Source organism: Chiloscyllium plagiosum, unplaced genomic scaffold (assembly GCF_037043375.1).
Source record: "Chiloscyllium plagiosum isolate Xiang-an unplaced genomic scaffold, Cpla_swu_hap1 HiC_scaffold_5, whole genome shotgun sequence".
Lineage (NCBI taxonomy): Eukaryota > Metazoa > Chordata > Chondrichthyes > Orectolobiformes > Hemiscylliidae > Chiloscyllium > Chiloscyllium plagiosum.
The window spans coordinates 12083233-12098967 of NW_028270143.1; the positions used below are offsets into that span (position 1 = coordinate 12083233).

Genomic DNA, 15735 nt, shown 5'->3' on the forward strand with positions numbered 1-15735 from the left:
TAATCTTGTCCCATTTGTCAGCATTTGGCCCACATCCGTCTAAACCCTTACAATTCAGGAACCCATCTAGATGCCTTTCAAATGTTGTACTTCTACCAGCATCTACCACTTCCTCTGGCAGCTCGTTCCATACACGTACTACCCTCTGCATGAAAAAGTTGCCCCTTACGGCTCTCTCACTTTAAACCTATGCCCTGTAGTTTGGACTCCCCTACAGTGGAAAGTATCTTGGCTATTCATGCCTCTCATGATTTTGTAAACCTCAATAAGGTCACCCCTTAGCCTCTGACACTCCAGGGAAATTAGCCTCAGCCTATTCAGCCTCTCCTTATAGCTCAAACCTCCAACCCTGGGAATATCCTTGTAAATATTTTCTGAACCCTTTCAAGTTTCACATCTTTCCTGTAGCAGAGAGAACAGAACTGAATGCAATATTCCAAAAGTGGCCTAACCAATTTCCTGTGCAGCCACAACATGACATCCCAACTCCTAAATTCAACGCACTGACCAATAAAGGTAAGTACCAAATGACTTCTTCATCACCACATCTACCAGCGACTCCAAGGTCAATTTGTTTGGCAACACTCACAGGACCCTACCACTCAAATGTTCTGAAATGAAAATGCATTGTATTCCATATCAATCTTTAAACAGTGGGAGGGAGAAGCTTTATCTGGAACGTAAAGCTAGATGCTTAGTATACATTTATTTCTGTTCCCTATTGTCATACTACAAATGGTTTTGGATTTTTCAGAAGTTCTAATTTCTTTTACAGTCTGAAGTCAAACCTTTGCAAGCTGAGAAATGGAAAACATCATTAATGGATCTGAATTTGTCATCTTGGAGAAAGGTGTCACGATAATGGATGTCGTTCATCAGAAGATCAAAGAGCAAATGCTTAGGGTGAGTGTTGATACAATGGTAATTGCTGGCAGTAATCTATTAGTTTTCATTGTTAGACATGATCAGTAGGTTGATTAATATTCATTCAACTGTATCGAAACATCTGAAATTCCAGTAATATAGCCTAGTAGTTTCAAGATGGCAGCAGAGTACGCTGCTTCAGTCAGGGCTCCTCTGCTTGCCAGACCCTTTCCCTTCTTTCTTTCTCCTCATTGTAGCTTTTCTTTCCTCCCAAAATCTTTATTTGAATCATAATTCTGCAATGTTTGAAAGTACAGGGATTTGCAGCATGTTGATGAAAAGATAAATATTGAGAAAGTAAATGATCTTCTACGCACAGTATTAACACTTTTTTCAAAGTAATTTGTTTCATTAGTTCAATGTAAGCAAACAGTTGTTTAAAACTTCTGTACTTTTCTGAACAGAGGTCCCATAATCCTGTCGATGTAATGTGTGTTATGTCTTATGGTAGAAGGTTAAAATAATCACACTTTTAGACACAAATATTGAAGTTGTTATCAAGTGTATTTCTTCGGAATTCTTCACGTGTTTGGAACAATGCAAGTTTGGTATGCTGTCTGCTGCCTGCTTGTCTTAATGTGGCATTCTGGAGGTATATCTTTACATCGACATAACAGTACAGTTTCTGACTCCTTTTATAACTATATAACATCTCCCTTTGTATTAAAAAAGTAATACCTACATATATAACAATAAATATTCCTCAGTTAGCTATTCATTAACTCACTTAGCTTTATATCTAAACTGAAGAAGCAAAAACTAAAGTGGTAACTTTCTTGCCTATCAGCCAGATGTCTTCAGACTCAAGTCTGACTCCAGGACTTGTTGGTTGGGACAGAGTCCAAATTGAGTGTAGGCAAACCAATGTGTATCAGTTCGAGTCCATGTATAAATGAGGAGGGTGGCAGCAAGAAGGGCATACAGCTTAAAAACAAACCTCGAAATCCAAAAATGATGGTTGACATGGAAGTGACAATTCATGAATTGCAGTGGCTCAAGAAGCATTTAAAAAAGATGAGTTAAGTGGCTAAATTAATAAAACATCACAAACTAATGAATATAATCAAGCTATGCACTTAACAAGATGACAGTTATTGAGAATAATCAGTATCACTAATTCTGAGCTATAAAAGTGCCCTGGCAAGAATGTCCTAGAAGAAAGCAGAGTTAACTTTTGGAGTATGGTGACTCTTCATCAGAAGCTTTCTTTGCACAGATGCTGCCAGACCTGCTGACTTTCTACAGCAACTTCTATTTTTGTTTAAAATAAATTCAGTAGTCAGTTCTTGTGAAGAGAGAATCAGTGAGCTCTGAAAGAGGTAGTATCTACCAATTGCTACAGAGGCTCCCAGCAGCTTCCGAAGCAAAGGGCAGTGTTATATTTAGGGTAACCAGATAGGGACTGCACTTTGACCAGCATTTGGCAGAGACATGGATCATCGTGAGGCATCATCTGCTCTGGCAGTCACTCATCTGGAGGTAGCTACATTGAAGTCTGAGGATCCTATTTCACACGAAGCTCTTCTTTGACTTGGTAACTTGGTCCTCCTGAGCTCTCTGCAGACTGTAGAGTAGTGAATGGCAGTGGTTACTGTTCTTGTGGGATAATACCTCAATAGACAAACTGGTCTATTGTTTCCTAGTTTGTTTTTTCCTTCTTCTCTGAATGGAGATGTCATAGTTGTGGCTTTACAGTCCACAGGGATCTTTCCAGACTCTAGGGAATTCTGGGAAATTATAACCAAAGCATCCACTATCTCTCTAGCCACATTAAGACCCTGAGAAGCAAGCCATCAAAACCAGGGAAATGTCAGCCTTTGGTCTCTCTGAACTTATCTCACATTTTCTCTCAGGTGAAAATTATTATTTTCAGTTTCACCCTCCCTTTTGCTCTCACATTATCTACTATTTTTGAAACACTTTAGTGTCTTCCACTGTAAAATTCGACAAAATATTTTTCTTAGTTTGCTGCCCTGTCTTTGTTTCACATTATTAATTCCCCATTCTTAATGACTAGCATTTATCTTAGCTATACTCTTTCTATCTATATTCTAATTAAATTCTCATTGAACCTCTGCTTTGCTGTAACATGTATGACACTGATGACAGACCTACAGCAGTCAACATTACATTTGGTCCAAGGCAGCTATTCAATCTCTGCAGGTCTCCCCAAGGTCACAGAGGCAACAAAGACAGACAGTCTGAAGACAGGTTATTGTCCCTTAGCTTTTCACAACAGTGAAGGCATCCAGACTTCGTCAAAGAGATTCGCAAAGGCTCTCAAAAACATCAGATTCCATATCAATTTCCCCAAGACAGAAGTAACATTTCAAACTACACCAAACAGAGATTATGAAGGACCAGAAATAACCATTAACAGCCCTGATCTCAGTTCACAGAAATAGTCTAGGGATGCCACTTTTAAGGGAGATATCAGAACATACATCTCGAAACCAAATGGTGCCCTTAACCAACTGAATGACCATGTCCAGCAGCAGTCCTCAACCAGGAGTGCCAGGTGGATGATTTTTTTCAGTGGTCTTCAGCATCACAAATACCAGCCAAATCGATTCACTTCACGTTATCAAGAAATGGTTGGGGTGATGGATAATACAAAAGCAATGGGCCTGGATCAAGTTCCAGCAATAGTACTGAAAACATGTGCTCCAGAACTTGCCATTCCCCTAATCAAGTTGTCGAGTATTGCTACAATATTGGCATCAACCCAACAATGTTCAAAAGTGGCCAGGTATGTCCTGTACAGAAAAAGCAGGTCAAATCCAACCTAGCCAGTTATGCTCCGTCAGTCTGTTCTCAATCATCAGTAAAGTGATGGAAGGTGTCATCAATAATGCTACCAAGCAGCACCTGTTCACCAATAACCTGCTCAGTGAATCCCAGTTTGAGTTCTGCCATGGCCATTCAGCTCCTGATTTCCAGCCCTGGTTCAAACTTGGGCAAAAGAGCTGAATTCTGCAGGTGAGGTGAGAGTGACAGTCATTGACATCAAGTCTGCATTTCACTCAGTGTTATATCAAGGAGTTCCAGAAAAACTGGAATCAATTTATATCAGGGGGTAAACTCTCTGCTGGCACATTGAGAGATGGTTGTGGTTGTTGAAAGTCAGTCACCTCAGCTCGAGGACATTTCTACCGGCGTTCCTCTGCATAGTGTCTCAAGCCCAACCATCTTCAGCTACATCATTAGGGACTTTTCCTCCATCATAAGGATGTTCACCAATGAATGCTTGCTGTTCAGCATCAGTTGTGACTCCTCATGTGCTGAAGCAGTCCATTTTCAAATGTATGAATAATATCCAGGTTTGCATTGAAATATAGTAAGTAACATTCGTGCCACGCAAATGCCAGGCAATGACAACCTCATAAGAGTCAATCTAACCACTTTCAATAGTGTTACCACCACTGAATACCCCATAATCAACCATTGACCAGAAACGAACAACTCATCACATACCACAGTGGCCGCAAGAGCAGGTCAGAAGCAGAAGAAGACTATGGCAGGTAATTCACATCCTGACTCCTGAAAGCCTGTCCACCAGTTGCAAGACACAAGTGTGATGGAACAATCCCCACTTTCTGACAACATTGCAGAAGCTTGATACCATCCAGGACAAAGCAGCATGCTTGATTGGTATTACTATGTACTATCTACAAGATGCACAACAGAATTCACCTAAGATCCTTAGATAGCAAATCCACGACCAATTCCATCCAATAGGACAAGGGAGCAGATGCATAGAAAAATCACTACTTGCAAGCTTGCATCTAAGTCATTCACCATCCTGACTTGGAAAAATATTGCTGTTCCTTCACTGTCATTGTGTCAAAATGGTGAAATTCTCTCCTTAAAGGCATTATGGGTCACCCTATAGCTCATGGACTGCAATGGTTCAAGAAGGCAGCTCACATCCACCTTCTCAAGGGCAACTCGAGATGGAAAATAAATGCTGGCCAGCCAGTGTCCCACAAGTGAATTTAAAAAAAAGGCATTCAATCTTAGAGTAATTTATGGCAAAGAAGGAGAGGCCATTCATCCTATTCAATCCATGGCAGCTGTACATGAAGCAATCCAGTCAGTTCCACTGTGCTTCTCAATCCCCATTGCCCTGCACATTTATTTCTTTCAAGTGCCCATCAGATTTCCTCTTCAAATGTTTGATTTCTTATTTTTTTGGCAGCCACCAGCTTTGTAGGCAGTAGGTTCAAGATTATTACTGCCCCTGTACAAAATTTTCTCTTACACATTTCGCCTGCATCTCTTGCCCAAACCACAGCAAAGAGCTTTCCCTTTGATTCCTATTTACGTCAGTTTTGTGAATGTGTCATCAAGGCACCTTAGCAAAAGTGAAATCAATAGAAATTAGGTGGAAGACAGTTGTGGTTGTTAGAGGTCAGTCATGTCAGCTCCTCAGGGTAATGCCCTCAGCCCAACCATCTTCAGCCATTTCATCAATGTCTTTCCCATCATCATAAGGTCAGGAATGGGCATGTTCACTTGATGATTACACAATGTTCAACACCATCCATGATTTGATTAGCAGTCCATATCCATATGCAACAAGACCTGGATGTTCTGTGACATTTAGTGAGGGATTCCGCAAAGAAAATGTCATTATCAACATTCTGAAGGTTACATTCACCAGAAACTGAACTTAACAGTTACATATATTCTATGTTGACAACAACAGTTAAGAGGATGAGAATTCTGTAGAATACTCTTCACTCGCCTGTGTTAGTGCAGTTCCAACAATACTGAAGAAACTACACAAAAGGACAAACAGGATGAGTAAAACAGAGGAGTGTATTTTGACTGTAGTTACCATCTTGAAAGATTGTACTCTCAGTATTTCTACTGTGCAACCTTCATCACAGGCTGTGTCTCATTTAGTATTCCGGATGTCAAGTTTATAAACCTGCCGTAAGCCACAGGTTAATTCAAGGCAGCCTATTTTAGAATATTAACCATTTAGTAATGATAAAGTATAGTCCAGAACAGCTCACAGATTTATCTTAGCACCATTCCGACCTTTGGTTGAGTTCCTTGATGAGCAGCAAATTTACAAGCTAAGTCCTGGAACGAGCATCTGGAATGATTTTAATAAAACCATTGAAATGCTGAATTGAATAATTATGTTCTCATTACCTACTCAATACTTTGCATTGAAATTATGATGTCCATTGAAGAACACAGGAACACTGAAGAAGTATGTGTATCATATTGAATTGAGTGTAGTTTCTGTTATTACAGGAGAACACAGATGCTTTCTCTGTTGCTGATCTGGGTGATCTTGTACATCAGCATCTCCGATGGCAGAGGGCTCTGCCCCGAGTGAAACCTTTCTACGCTGTGAAATGTAACAACAGCAAACCAGTGGCTCAGATTCTTGCTCAAATGGGACTCGGCTTTGACTGTGCCAGTAAGGTAGGACTGGGTAAAAAGCTTAGAAAATTACAGAAATGTATGTCTGATAACTACATTATTTTCACATAGTATAATATTTCCCATACTATATAAGTGACATTGACAAAATTATGTCTGTATTTACTTAAGATGATTTTGTCGCTTTCACACCTCCACTTGTCAAACCCAGTTTCATCTCAAGAAGTGATTTCCTTTATGCTCTTCCTGTGAGAGGTTACTGTTAACAAATTTAATAATATATTCAGAGTTTGAACAGTTCATGTATTCTACACTTGATAGCTGTGTCCCGTAAACAGAACTTAAGGTAATTCTCCTCATTTTCAAATCCCTCTTATGGACTTGCTGTACATTATCTTAATGATCTCTAACTGTACAACCCTACAAGCACAGACTACGGTTGATTATAACTCACAGCGTAGTTCCTTCCAGTCTCTGCTCCAATATTGGGGGATATCCCTTACTTCTGGATTTCTTCCCAAATTTGTGAGCCTCACAACCGCCCCCCCACCCACCCCTCCCCTACTTTTAACCATCTTCCCTTTTGAAATAATGTTCAATGGCCTCAATTGTTCTTTCGCTTCTCTCTGATGGGGCACCATTTTTTTCAAGTTTGGTTGACCAAAAAGAATACTACGAATCTGCAAGGCCGACACAGTGCCATTTGGCTTATGTGCAGAAGTAGAGGCAGAAATCAGAAGGCTGGAAAGCGAAGGAATCAACAAACCAGTAAGTTCGCAGAATGGACAGCACTGTCTTACCAATTGTGCGGTCTGATGGGCTGGTTCGCTTTTGTGGGGATTTCAAACAAACGGTAAACTACTTTTCTCAGTTGGATAAATACCCAATCCCTCACCTGGATAATTTATATTCAAACCTAGCTGGGGGCCTGTTGTTCACAAAGCCAGACGGGAGCCTTGTGTACCTGTAATTTCAGTTCGAGGAGGATTCCCAAGAGTATGCCAGAAGGGTTTGTACCAGTGTGCAAGAGATTGTCTTTTGGGATATCATCAACCTGTGCCATTTTCCACGGGTTGATGGTGAATATTTTACAATGTCAACCCCAGGTAACTAGTTTGCTGGATGATGTGCTAATGACTGGGAAGACCACTAAAGACCACTTGGGGAAGTTGGTGCTTAAATGTTTGTCCCAAGTGGGCATATGCCTTAGAAGGGAAACATTGTGTGTTCCGGACACTGAAATGACCTACTTGGGTTACACAGTCGACCACATTGGGCTATACTCATTGGAAGATAAAATGAAGCTGATCAAAGGTTCCCGGCTCCCACGTCTGTTTTGGAGCTTAGGTCTTTCCTTAGGTTGGTGAATTATTACAGAAAATTCACACATAACCTTGCTTCCATCCTGTTACCCTGAAATCTGCTATTGTAAAAACGTCACTCTTACAAATGGTCTCATAGCCAAGGTGGAGTCTTTACAGAAGTGAAGAAACAAATAGTGTCATCAAAGGTGTTGGCACACATGATCCCAAGCAAGCTGTGGTGTTGTCATGTGATGCCTGCCCATATGATATTGGGGTAGTGTTGGCTCACTGGTGGACCAGTGGACAGGAATGCCTGATAGCATACGCTCACAAGACGTTGGATAATGCTGAATGAAAATATGCCCAGATAGAGAAGGAAAGTTTGGCAGTCATCTTTGGTGTGAGAAAGTTCCTGCGATACCTTTTAAGGATGTAAATTTGTAATAGTGACGGACCACAAACCCCTGCTTGGGCTATTTAAAAGGACAGGGCCATGCCGCCCATAGCTTCAGGTCAAATCCAGTGGGAAGCTCCTATTCTGAGTGCTTACAATTACAAATTGGAACACCATCCAGGTGGCCAGATGGCCAAGTGGTGAATGTCTTGAGCTGCTTTCCACTGGCAGATACGCCACTGCTGGTGACACCACTGGAAGAGTCCAGTCTGGTCTTAAACTTTCTGGACTCCTTTCCGGTCACTGCTGATAATATCAGATTGTGGACACAAAAGGTCCCATCCTGGCCAAACTAAAATAGCTGGTGTTGATGGGGGAAACAGAAGTTGCCATCGCAACTAGAACTGAAACCTTTCTGGATGTGTCGAGACGAGATCACCATAGAGGACTGCATATAATTAGGAGCAAGAATAATTGTCCCAAGCAAAGAACACCACCAGGTACTGGCTGAACTCCATCAGGGTCATTGAGGTGTTTCCAAAATGAAGATGTTGTTGAGAGGTTATGCCTCGTAGTCACGATTGGATGCGGACACAGCTGCAAGGATGGGGTAGGGCAGTGCCAAGAGTGCAACATGGTCAAAAATCACTGCCAGCAGCTCCCTCATATTTGTTGTAATTGCCAGGTAAACCTTGGATTCCGTTACAAATCAACTTTGATGATTCTTCCATGCGCTTAATGTTCTTAGTCACCATGAACATCCTTTGTAATAGACAAACGGATGTATTGGTCACAGACGACGGCCCATTATTTATCAGCTAGGAATTCAATGATTTCCAAAAGGCATTCAAGGATACCTCCATACCATCCATTGTCCAAAGGTCTGGCAGAAAGAGACGTCCAAACTTTGAGACGATTAAAGAAGCCAAACTGTCCTGGTTTCTATTTGGGATACATGTCATTCAACTACAGGGATAGCTCCAGAAGAGTTACAAATAGGGAGAAGACTCCGCATCAAGTAAAATCTGATCTTCCTGGACCTGTGTGGGTGGTGGCGGACAGTGCCACACCATCAGGAATGACAGTGCTGGACACAAGACCCATCTATGTGAGGGAAGCAGTTTTCTTCAGGGGATGAAAGTTGGTGTAAAAACCATGGGAATACCCTGCTTGGGTAAGAGGCATGGTCAATGCAAGCTTAAGCTCTGGTAGGGAGACAGACCTGAACAGGCACGTAGACCACATGAAAGCAGTAACCGCACAAACAGGGCAGAAGCAAAACACACCTGGCCCCTTGAACATCTGGCAAGACTGAGAGAACCCATGGGTTCTTCCTGTCTGCCAAGCATCAAAGAAACCTCCGAGGACCAGAGCGACATGGCAGATGTTGCAATATTGACATTGTTATTGCCCGAAGAAGATGATATTTGGTTGAGACTCTCTAGGTGCAAGAGGTGGGCTAAGGTCTGGTACATGCCCCCAGCATCTAAGGCAGAGTGAGGGGCATCAGATTGGTGTGAAAATGCCCCAGAGGATGTCACTGGAAAAAGAATGGGCCTATGTCCCAGAATGTGGAGCAAGGATGGCTATTGTGATTGGAACAAGGTCAGTCAGGTGGCCCTCATAGAATATGAGTTCCCTGATTGGGGCAGTCAACTTGGTTCAATAACGGAGTCCTGGCTGACAGATATAAACAGGATTGACAGGATTTCTGCTTAACCTAGGAGCTAGCTCTGTGCTAGCTAGGTCAGTGTCAGGTACTATGCACGTAATCAAGAGGGTGACTTGGTGACAGGAGACCAGTCTCTGGAGTTATTTCAAGTACAATTGTGAATGGTAGCAGAACAATGGGTTGGGTGAGGGGAATACATTAAAATATGGCTGGATAGAGTGTAATGTGGGAGGTGGATGTCATCCATAGTCAGGAATACCTGGTTTCAGTGGGAGAAGCAATGTATGACTCCACCTAGTATGGTTACCTCATATGCCAATGTCTGGGTGTTAAAGATAGGCAGGTGTAGGGACATGTGAAAGTTGGAGTGGAGGTTTATGGCAATGTAAAGTCTGTGGGTGTTCCGGATGAGCTAATAGAAAGGGGATGTACATGTTTTGTGGCTCACCAACACATTCAGGCTGAGGTAAATGAACACTCAATGTCACCTTACATCGTGCTGGCAACTGAAAGTGCTCAATGGGGAAGAAAATAGCTGAACCCACCTGGATTTGACTCACATGTGAGGGAAGGTCTGTTACAACCACCAATCATAGGGCTCTGAAAGGGAGAGAACATTGTTCATAGACCCTCACAATGTACAGCACACAAGCACGCAGGCTGCCTACTTCCTGGACATTCCTCAGCATTGATTCATTGATGGGTACGCTCAGAGGGACTGTTTGGGATGTTGTATGAGGAGGGTCAAAGGTCTCATCATGGCACGAAGCCTTGCCTACACATTGTACCCTCCCTACTTCCAGTTGATGCAGTAGTATACTCACAGCACAGACCTCCATCTAGAGCTCCACTTTCTGTAGAGCTGTTGCTGTGATGTGTTCACCAGATTGTGCTCCTACACTCTCTCTGATTATTATTCCCCCTGAGCATTCCTTCAGAAGAGAACTTCCTCTGACCCTTAAATAATTCCATTCTCAGAGCTCCAGGATGGCACTTCCAAAGGATCGGGCTGTTTCTCTGCAGAGGTCAGAGAACAAGAGAAAGATGGTATCGTGGCCGGTGGTTTGAAGTGATGTGCAGTGAATGAGACTGACAGCATTGTTACTGTAAGAATGGCGAAGGAATGAAGAATGATACTTATTCATTTGGCAGTCATTTCACATGGCCATCTCAATGACAAAGGAATGGTCCCCATCATCTCCTGCAAGGACAAGGATTCTCTCCTCATAAAGGGTGAGGAACTGGATGTGGACACCCACATGGGTTTATGCTGTTCAGCTGTGGGCTGTATTCTCGATCAATAGAAAGAGGAGGAATAAGTGAGATGGTTGACTGTCCTGGTGCATGTGGGCCAACGGTGATGAGCTGATGACCTAGTGGTATTGTTGCTGGGCCGATAATCTAGAGATTCAGCCATTGTTTTGGGGACCCAGGTTCGAATCTCACCCCAGCAGATGGTGGAATTAGAATTCAATGAATATCTGGAATTAAGAGTCTAATGCTGACCATGAATCCTTGCCAATTGTTGGGAAAAACCCATCTGGCACATTAATGTATTTCAGGGAAGGAAGCTGCCAGCCTTACCTGGTCTGGCATATGTCTGACTCCAGACCCACAGCAATGTGATTGACTCTTAACTGCCCTCTGGGCAATTAAGCCAAGGTGATAAATGCTGAAAATGTGTTGCTGGAACAGCGCAGCAGGTCAGGCAGCATCCAGGGAACAGGAGAATCGACGTTTCGGGCATAAGCCCTTCTTCAGGAATCCTGAAGAAGGGCTTATGTCCGAAACGTCGATTCTCCTGTTCCCTGGATGCTGCCTGACCTGCTGCGCTGTTCCAGCAACACATTTTCAACTCTGATCTCCAGCATCTGCAGACCTCACTTTCTCCTCAAGGCGATAAATGCTGTCTAGCCAGTGATCCCGAGAATGAATAAAGGAAAAACAAGGTCTCCCAAAGCAATGAGGAGGAAGCACTGAGGGCATTCAAGGTTGATGGCGTGGGAGGTTCAGGGGTGAGAACAAATGAGAGAAGATGCTTAATGCAATTCTGAGGTGGCAACCATGGAATAGGCTGGCAGGCAGGCAGTACAGCCTCCTCTGCCAGTTCTCTGGAAAGACGACACGTCTCCTCCAGACCACCAAGACCTCCAGGTTACTTTTATAGAGACACAGGCATACAGCATGGGAAAAGATCCTTCTGTCCAACTAGTCTACGCTGACCATTTTCCTCTACTAAATTCGTTCCACCTAGCTGCTTTTGGCCCATATCCCTCCAAATCTTTCCTATTCATGTACTTGTCCAGATGTCTTTTAAACATTGTAACTATACCTACATCTGACAATTCATTCCGCACACAAACCACTGTGTAAAACAAGTTGCCCCTATGTCCTTTTCAAATCATTCTCTGTTCACCTTAAAAATACACCCCCTAATTTTGAACTCCCCTACCGAGGGAAATGATCTTTGCTATTCACTTTATCTATGTCACTCATGATTTTATATACCTCTGAACAGTCACCCCTCAACTTTCTACACTCCAGTGAAAGATGTCCCAACCTATCCAGCCTATTTTCCTAACTCAAACCCTCCATTCCTGGCATTATCTTGGTTAATCTTTTCTGAACCCTCTTCAGTTGAATAATATCCTTTCCTTTTCTGCCATGTTCCAACTCTGTCTTTGAATGAGTTGGGCAGCTTTTGACTGCCCATGCTCATCCAGGTGCACAGTGGCTTTTTAGAGATGGCACAGATGTAAGAGCTGCCAGTTTTTTGGCAGAAAAGCACAGACAGGTAAATTGTGAGAATGTGAGTTGTAAGATGAACAGAAATTGGGTATAAGAAACATTATAAGGCAATTAACATGGTTATCTTAATAAAAAAAACACTAGCAGAGCCTCATGGTGAAAAATCCCCCAAAAATTCAGCTAAAAAGTCATAAGATTCAACACAAAACATAAAATAGAGGACTTTAAAATCATGAGTTTTATTTTATTCATTCATGAGATGTGGCCATCAATGGCTAGACCAGTGCTTATTGTCCTTCTCTAACTACCCAGGAGAAAGTGGTGGTGAGCTGCCATTTTGAACTGCTGCAGTTCGAGCGGTATAGGTGCATACAATGCTATGAATAAACTTCCAGTGTGCTAACCCAGCAGTATTGAGGAATAACAAGATAGTTTCATATTTGGGTGATGCATGCCTTGAAAGCCAACTTGCAGGTGCTGATACGTCCTTCCAAGGATAGGGGTTAGAAGGTTTAGAAGATGCTACCAGAAGTTGTATTACTGCAGTACATCTTATAGATGATACAGCTGTCACTCTGCGTTAGTGGTGAAGAGACTGAATGTAATGGAATGGGGGACAGACAAGTGGGCTGCTTTATCTGGGATGGAGACGATTTTCTTGAGATGATGGAGGAACTTTCCAGATAAGTGGAAGGTATTCCATCACACACCTGACTCCAGAGTTGTACATGGTGGACAGTCACTGTGGAAACAGGAGGTGAGTTGTTCACCACAGAATTCGTAGGCTTTGACTGGTTCTTTGTAGCCACAGTCTGAACATAACTGGTACATATAAAGTTAGAAATCACATGATACCAAGTTATACCCCTCCAGGTTTATTTGAAATCACAAACTTTTGGAGTACTGCTCCTTTATCAGGTAAATTTCACCTGATGAAGGAGCAATGCTCCAAATGGTTGTAATTTCAACTAAACCTATTGGATTATAACCTGTGATGTGAAATTTCTGACTTTGTCCATCTCAGTCCAATATCGGCACCTTCACATCAGGCCCATATAAATATGAGTAAGCTTCTGGTCAATAGCAACCCCTCCAGGATGATTCAGTATTTGCAAAATCATTGAATGTCAAGGGGTGATAATTTAAACTCCTTATTTGAGATGTTTATTACCTGGCATGAATATTACTCACTATTTTATCATTGTAAGCCTGGATGTTGTCTAGGTCTTGCTGGCTATAGATAAGGGGTCCTTCAGTATGTGAGGAGATTGAACTTTGGCCCTCACCCCATGCCATCATGCTTTGTGCACCATGTCCAGGTTATGTATATGTAGTGGATTGGCAATATGCTGGGGGGAAGAGTGTGCTGATAATCATGCTCCACTATTCCATGATCTACCACAAATATACACGTGACCAATTGAATAACTAAGATGTTGTTTGCTGACTAGGATAAAGTGACTCACATCAGGCTTCATCAATAAAGAAGAAAATAAATCTTATGCTTTAACAAGTAGAAAAATGAATTGTTAATTATTAATATGCAGACTTATATTCCCTTTAAATCCATCATGCATTAATTCACTTGCAAGTAGCACAGACAGCATAGACAGTTCTGTAGAAATATGGGTATAAAGTATAACCAAACAGAAACAAATTCTGTGGATGAAGAGGTTAAACCAGAAGGATGTGATGAGGTGACTGTCCCACAGTTCATTTGTTTTTTGCAATGATATCATGTTGTTGGTGATTGCAAATGCTCCAAACTTTGGTAGTTGGTCAGTCAAATCTCGGTCTTTGCTGGAGCCTGAAGTTCTTTTGTCAGCGTTGCCAAGTGTTATGAGTCAGTGCAGATCAAAAATGTATAAATAATGAAAAATGACATTTCAATCAGAGGTAATTTTTTGAAGTTCTTGCCTGAGCTGAGTATATATTGTATACTGAGTACCTGTACATATTGGATAAGGACAACAGCCAGTGTGCTTAGCAGAGAGAAGAAACTGCAAATTCTATGCAAACTACAGAAGCAGTTTGTGGAAGGGGGATGTCCTCTGGTTGAAGACAGTTCCTGTGGACTAAAGATCTAAAAATCCATCAGAAAAGTGATTGTGACAATATGAGGTGTTACAACTCAATTTATTTGGGGAGGAGTGAATCGATCGGAACTTGGGATGTTTTTGTACTGGTTCTTGTGAAAATTCTTGTTATGCCAAGAGCAGGATGTAAATAATGGTGTGACATGGGATTTTCTGTCCTGCCAGAAGTTTATTAATGAGTTTCTTTTTTGTGGTATAATGTATTCGTTGCACCACCTCAACGTGAGTGGCAGCAGTGTCTACTGGTTGGTTGGCAAACAACAAAGGCAGGGTGGAGTGGCTGATATTCTGTAAGGAGTGGAAAAAGGATTTATGAGCACATCCCTACCATTCAGACCAGCTGTCCTGAGGTATCCTTCTATCCATGCTGGAGTTCTCAATGCAGGGGTTTCAAAGAGTACTCCCACATTTGCCCAGGAATGAACATGGTCACCCTGAAATGACCCTGTGATCTTTGGTGTAACACAATCTGCCAGGTTATGGGAAATGCCCTGCCTTCAAGGAGGTAATGTTTGATGGAGCGACCTCAACTGCAGCAAATCTAATAAATCATCAGTTCACCTCAGCTCATCAAGAGATAGACTATAATTTATATTGATGGTTGAAACTGTGTGAATACATAATACAATGATTCTTGGTTGGGTATTACGATTAAAACAGTCAGAGAAGAGTCCGAATTTTACTTGCTTTTCTATCGAGAAGGTGTAAGTTTGAGATTCTTTAATCAAATAAAATTTTCACTGTTACTTTTAATTAGCCTGACTTGCAGACAAAGTCTAAATCACACAATCTGACAGTCTACAAGAATGTATAGATTTGGAAAAGCTAGGTGAATTAGCAGTATCCAAACTCACAACCTGTATCATCGATACAGGCAAGGACAACAAGTTTATGAACACTACTGTCTCCAAGTTGCCCGCCAAGCCACACACCATACTGACTTAGAAGTACATTGCTGTTCTTTCTCTGTGAGTGGGTCAAAATCCTGCAGTGTTCTTCCTACTAGTATGAATAGTGTGTGCCAACACCGTGAGGAATGCAGCAGTTTAAGAAGGCAGCTCACCACCACCTTCTTCATTGCAATTAGAGATGTCAATAAGTGCCACCTAGCCACCACCATTCACATCTCATGAATGAATTAAAAACAAAAGTTCACATCTATTGTTGAATTTATAAAGAAATTTATTGAAATAACTC

General features: G+C 41.9%; 1 protein-coding gene across 2 annotated transcripts in view; it reads left to right on the top strand.

Moving 5' to 3' along the window:
* Positions 1–15735, top strand: part of LOC122548185 (antizyme inhibitor 2-like) — an 81406-nt gene that overhangs the window by 21383 nt on the left and 44288 nt on the right. For both annotated transcript variants that reach the window (XM_087987007.1, XM_087987006.1), the window contains exons 2-3: positions 776–903; positions 6193–6366. In XM_087987007.1, coding sequence (XP_087843133.1) covers positions 805–903; positions 6193–6366 — 273 coding nt within the window. In that variant the 5' untranslated portion in view covers positions 776–804. The remainder of the gene's footprint in view (positions 1–775; positions 904–6192; positions 6367–15735) is intronic.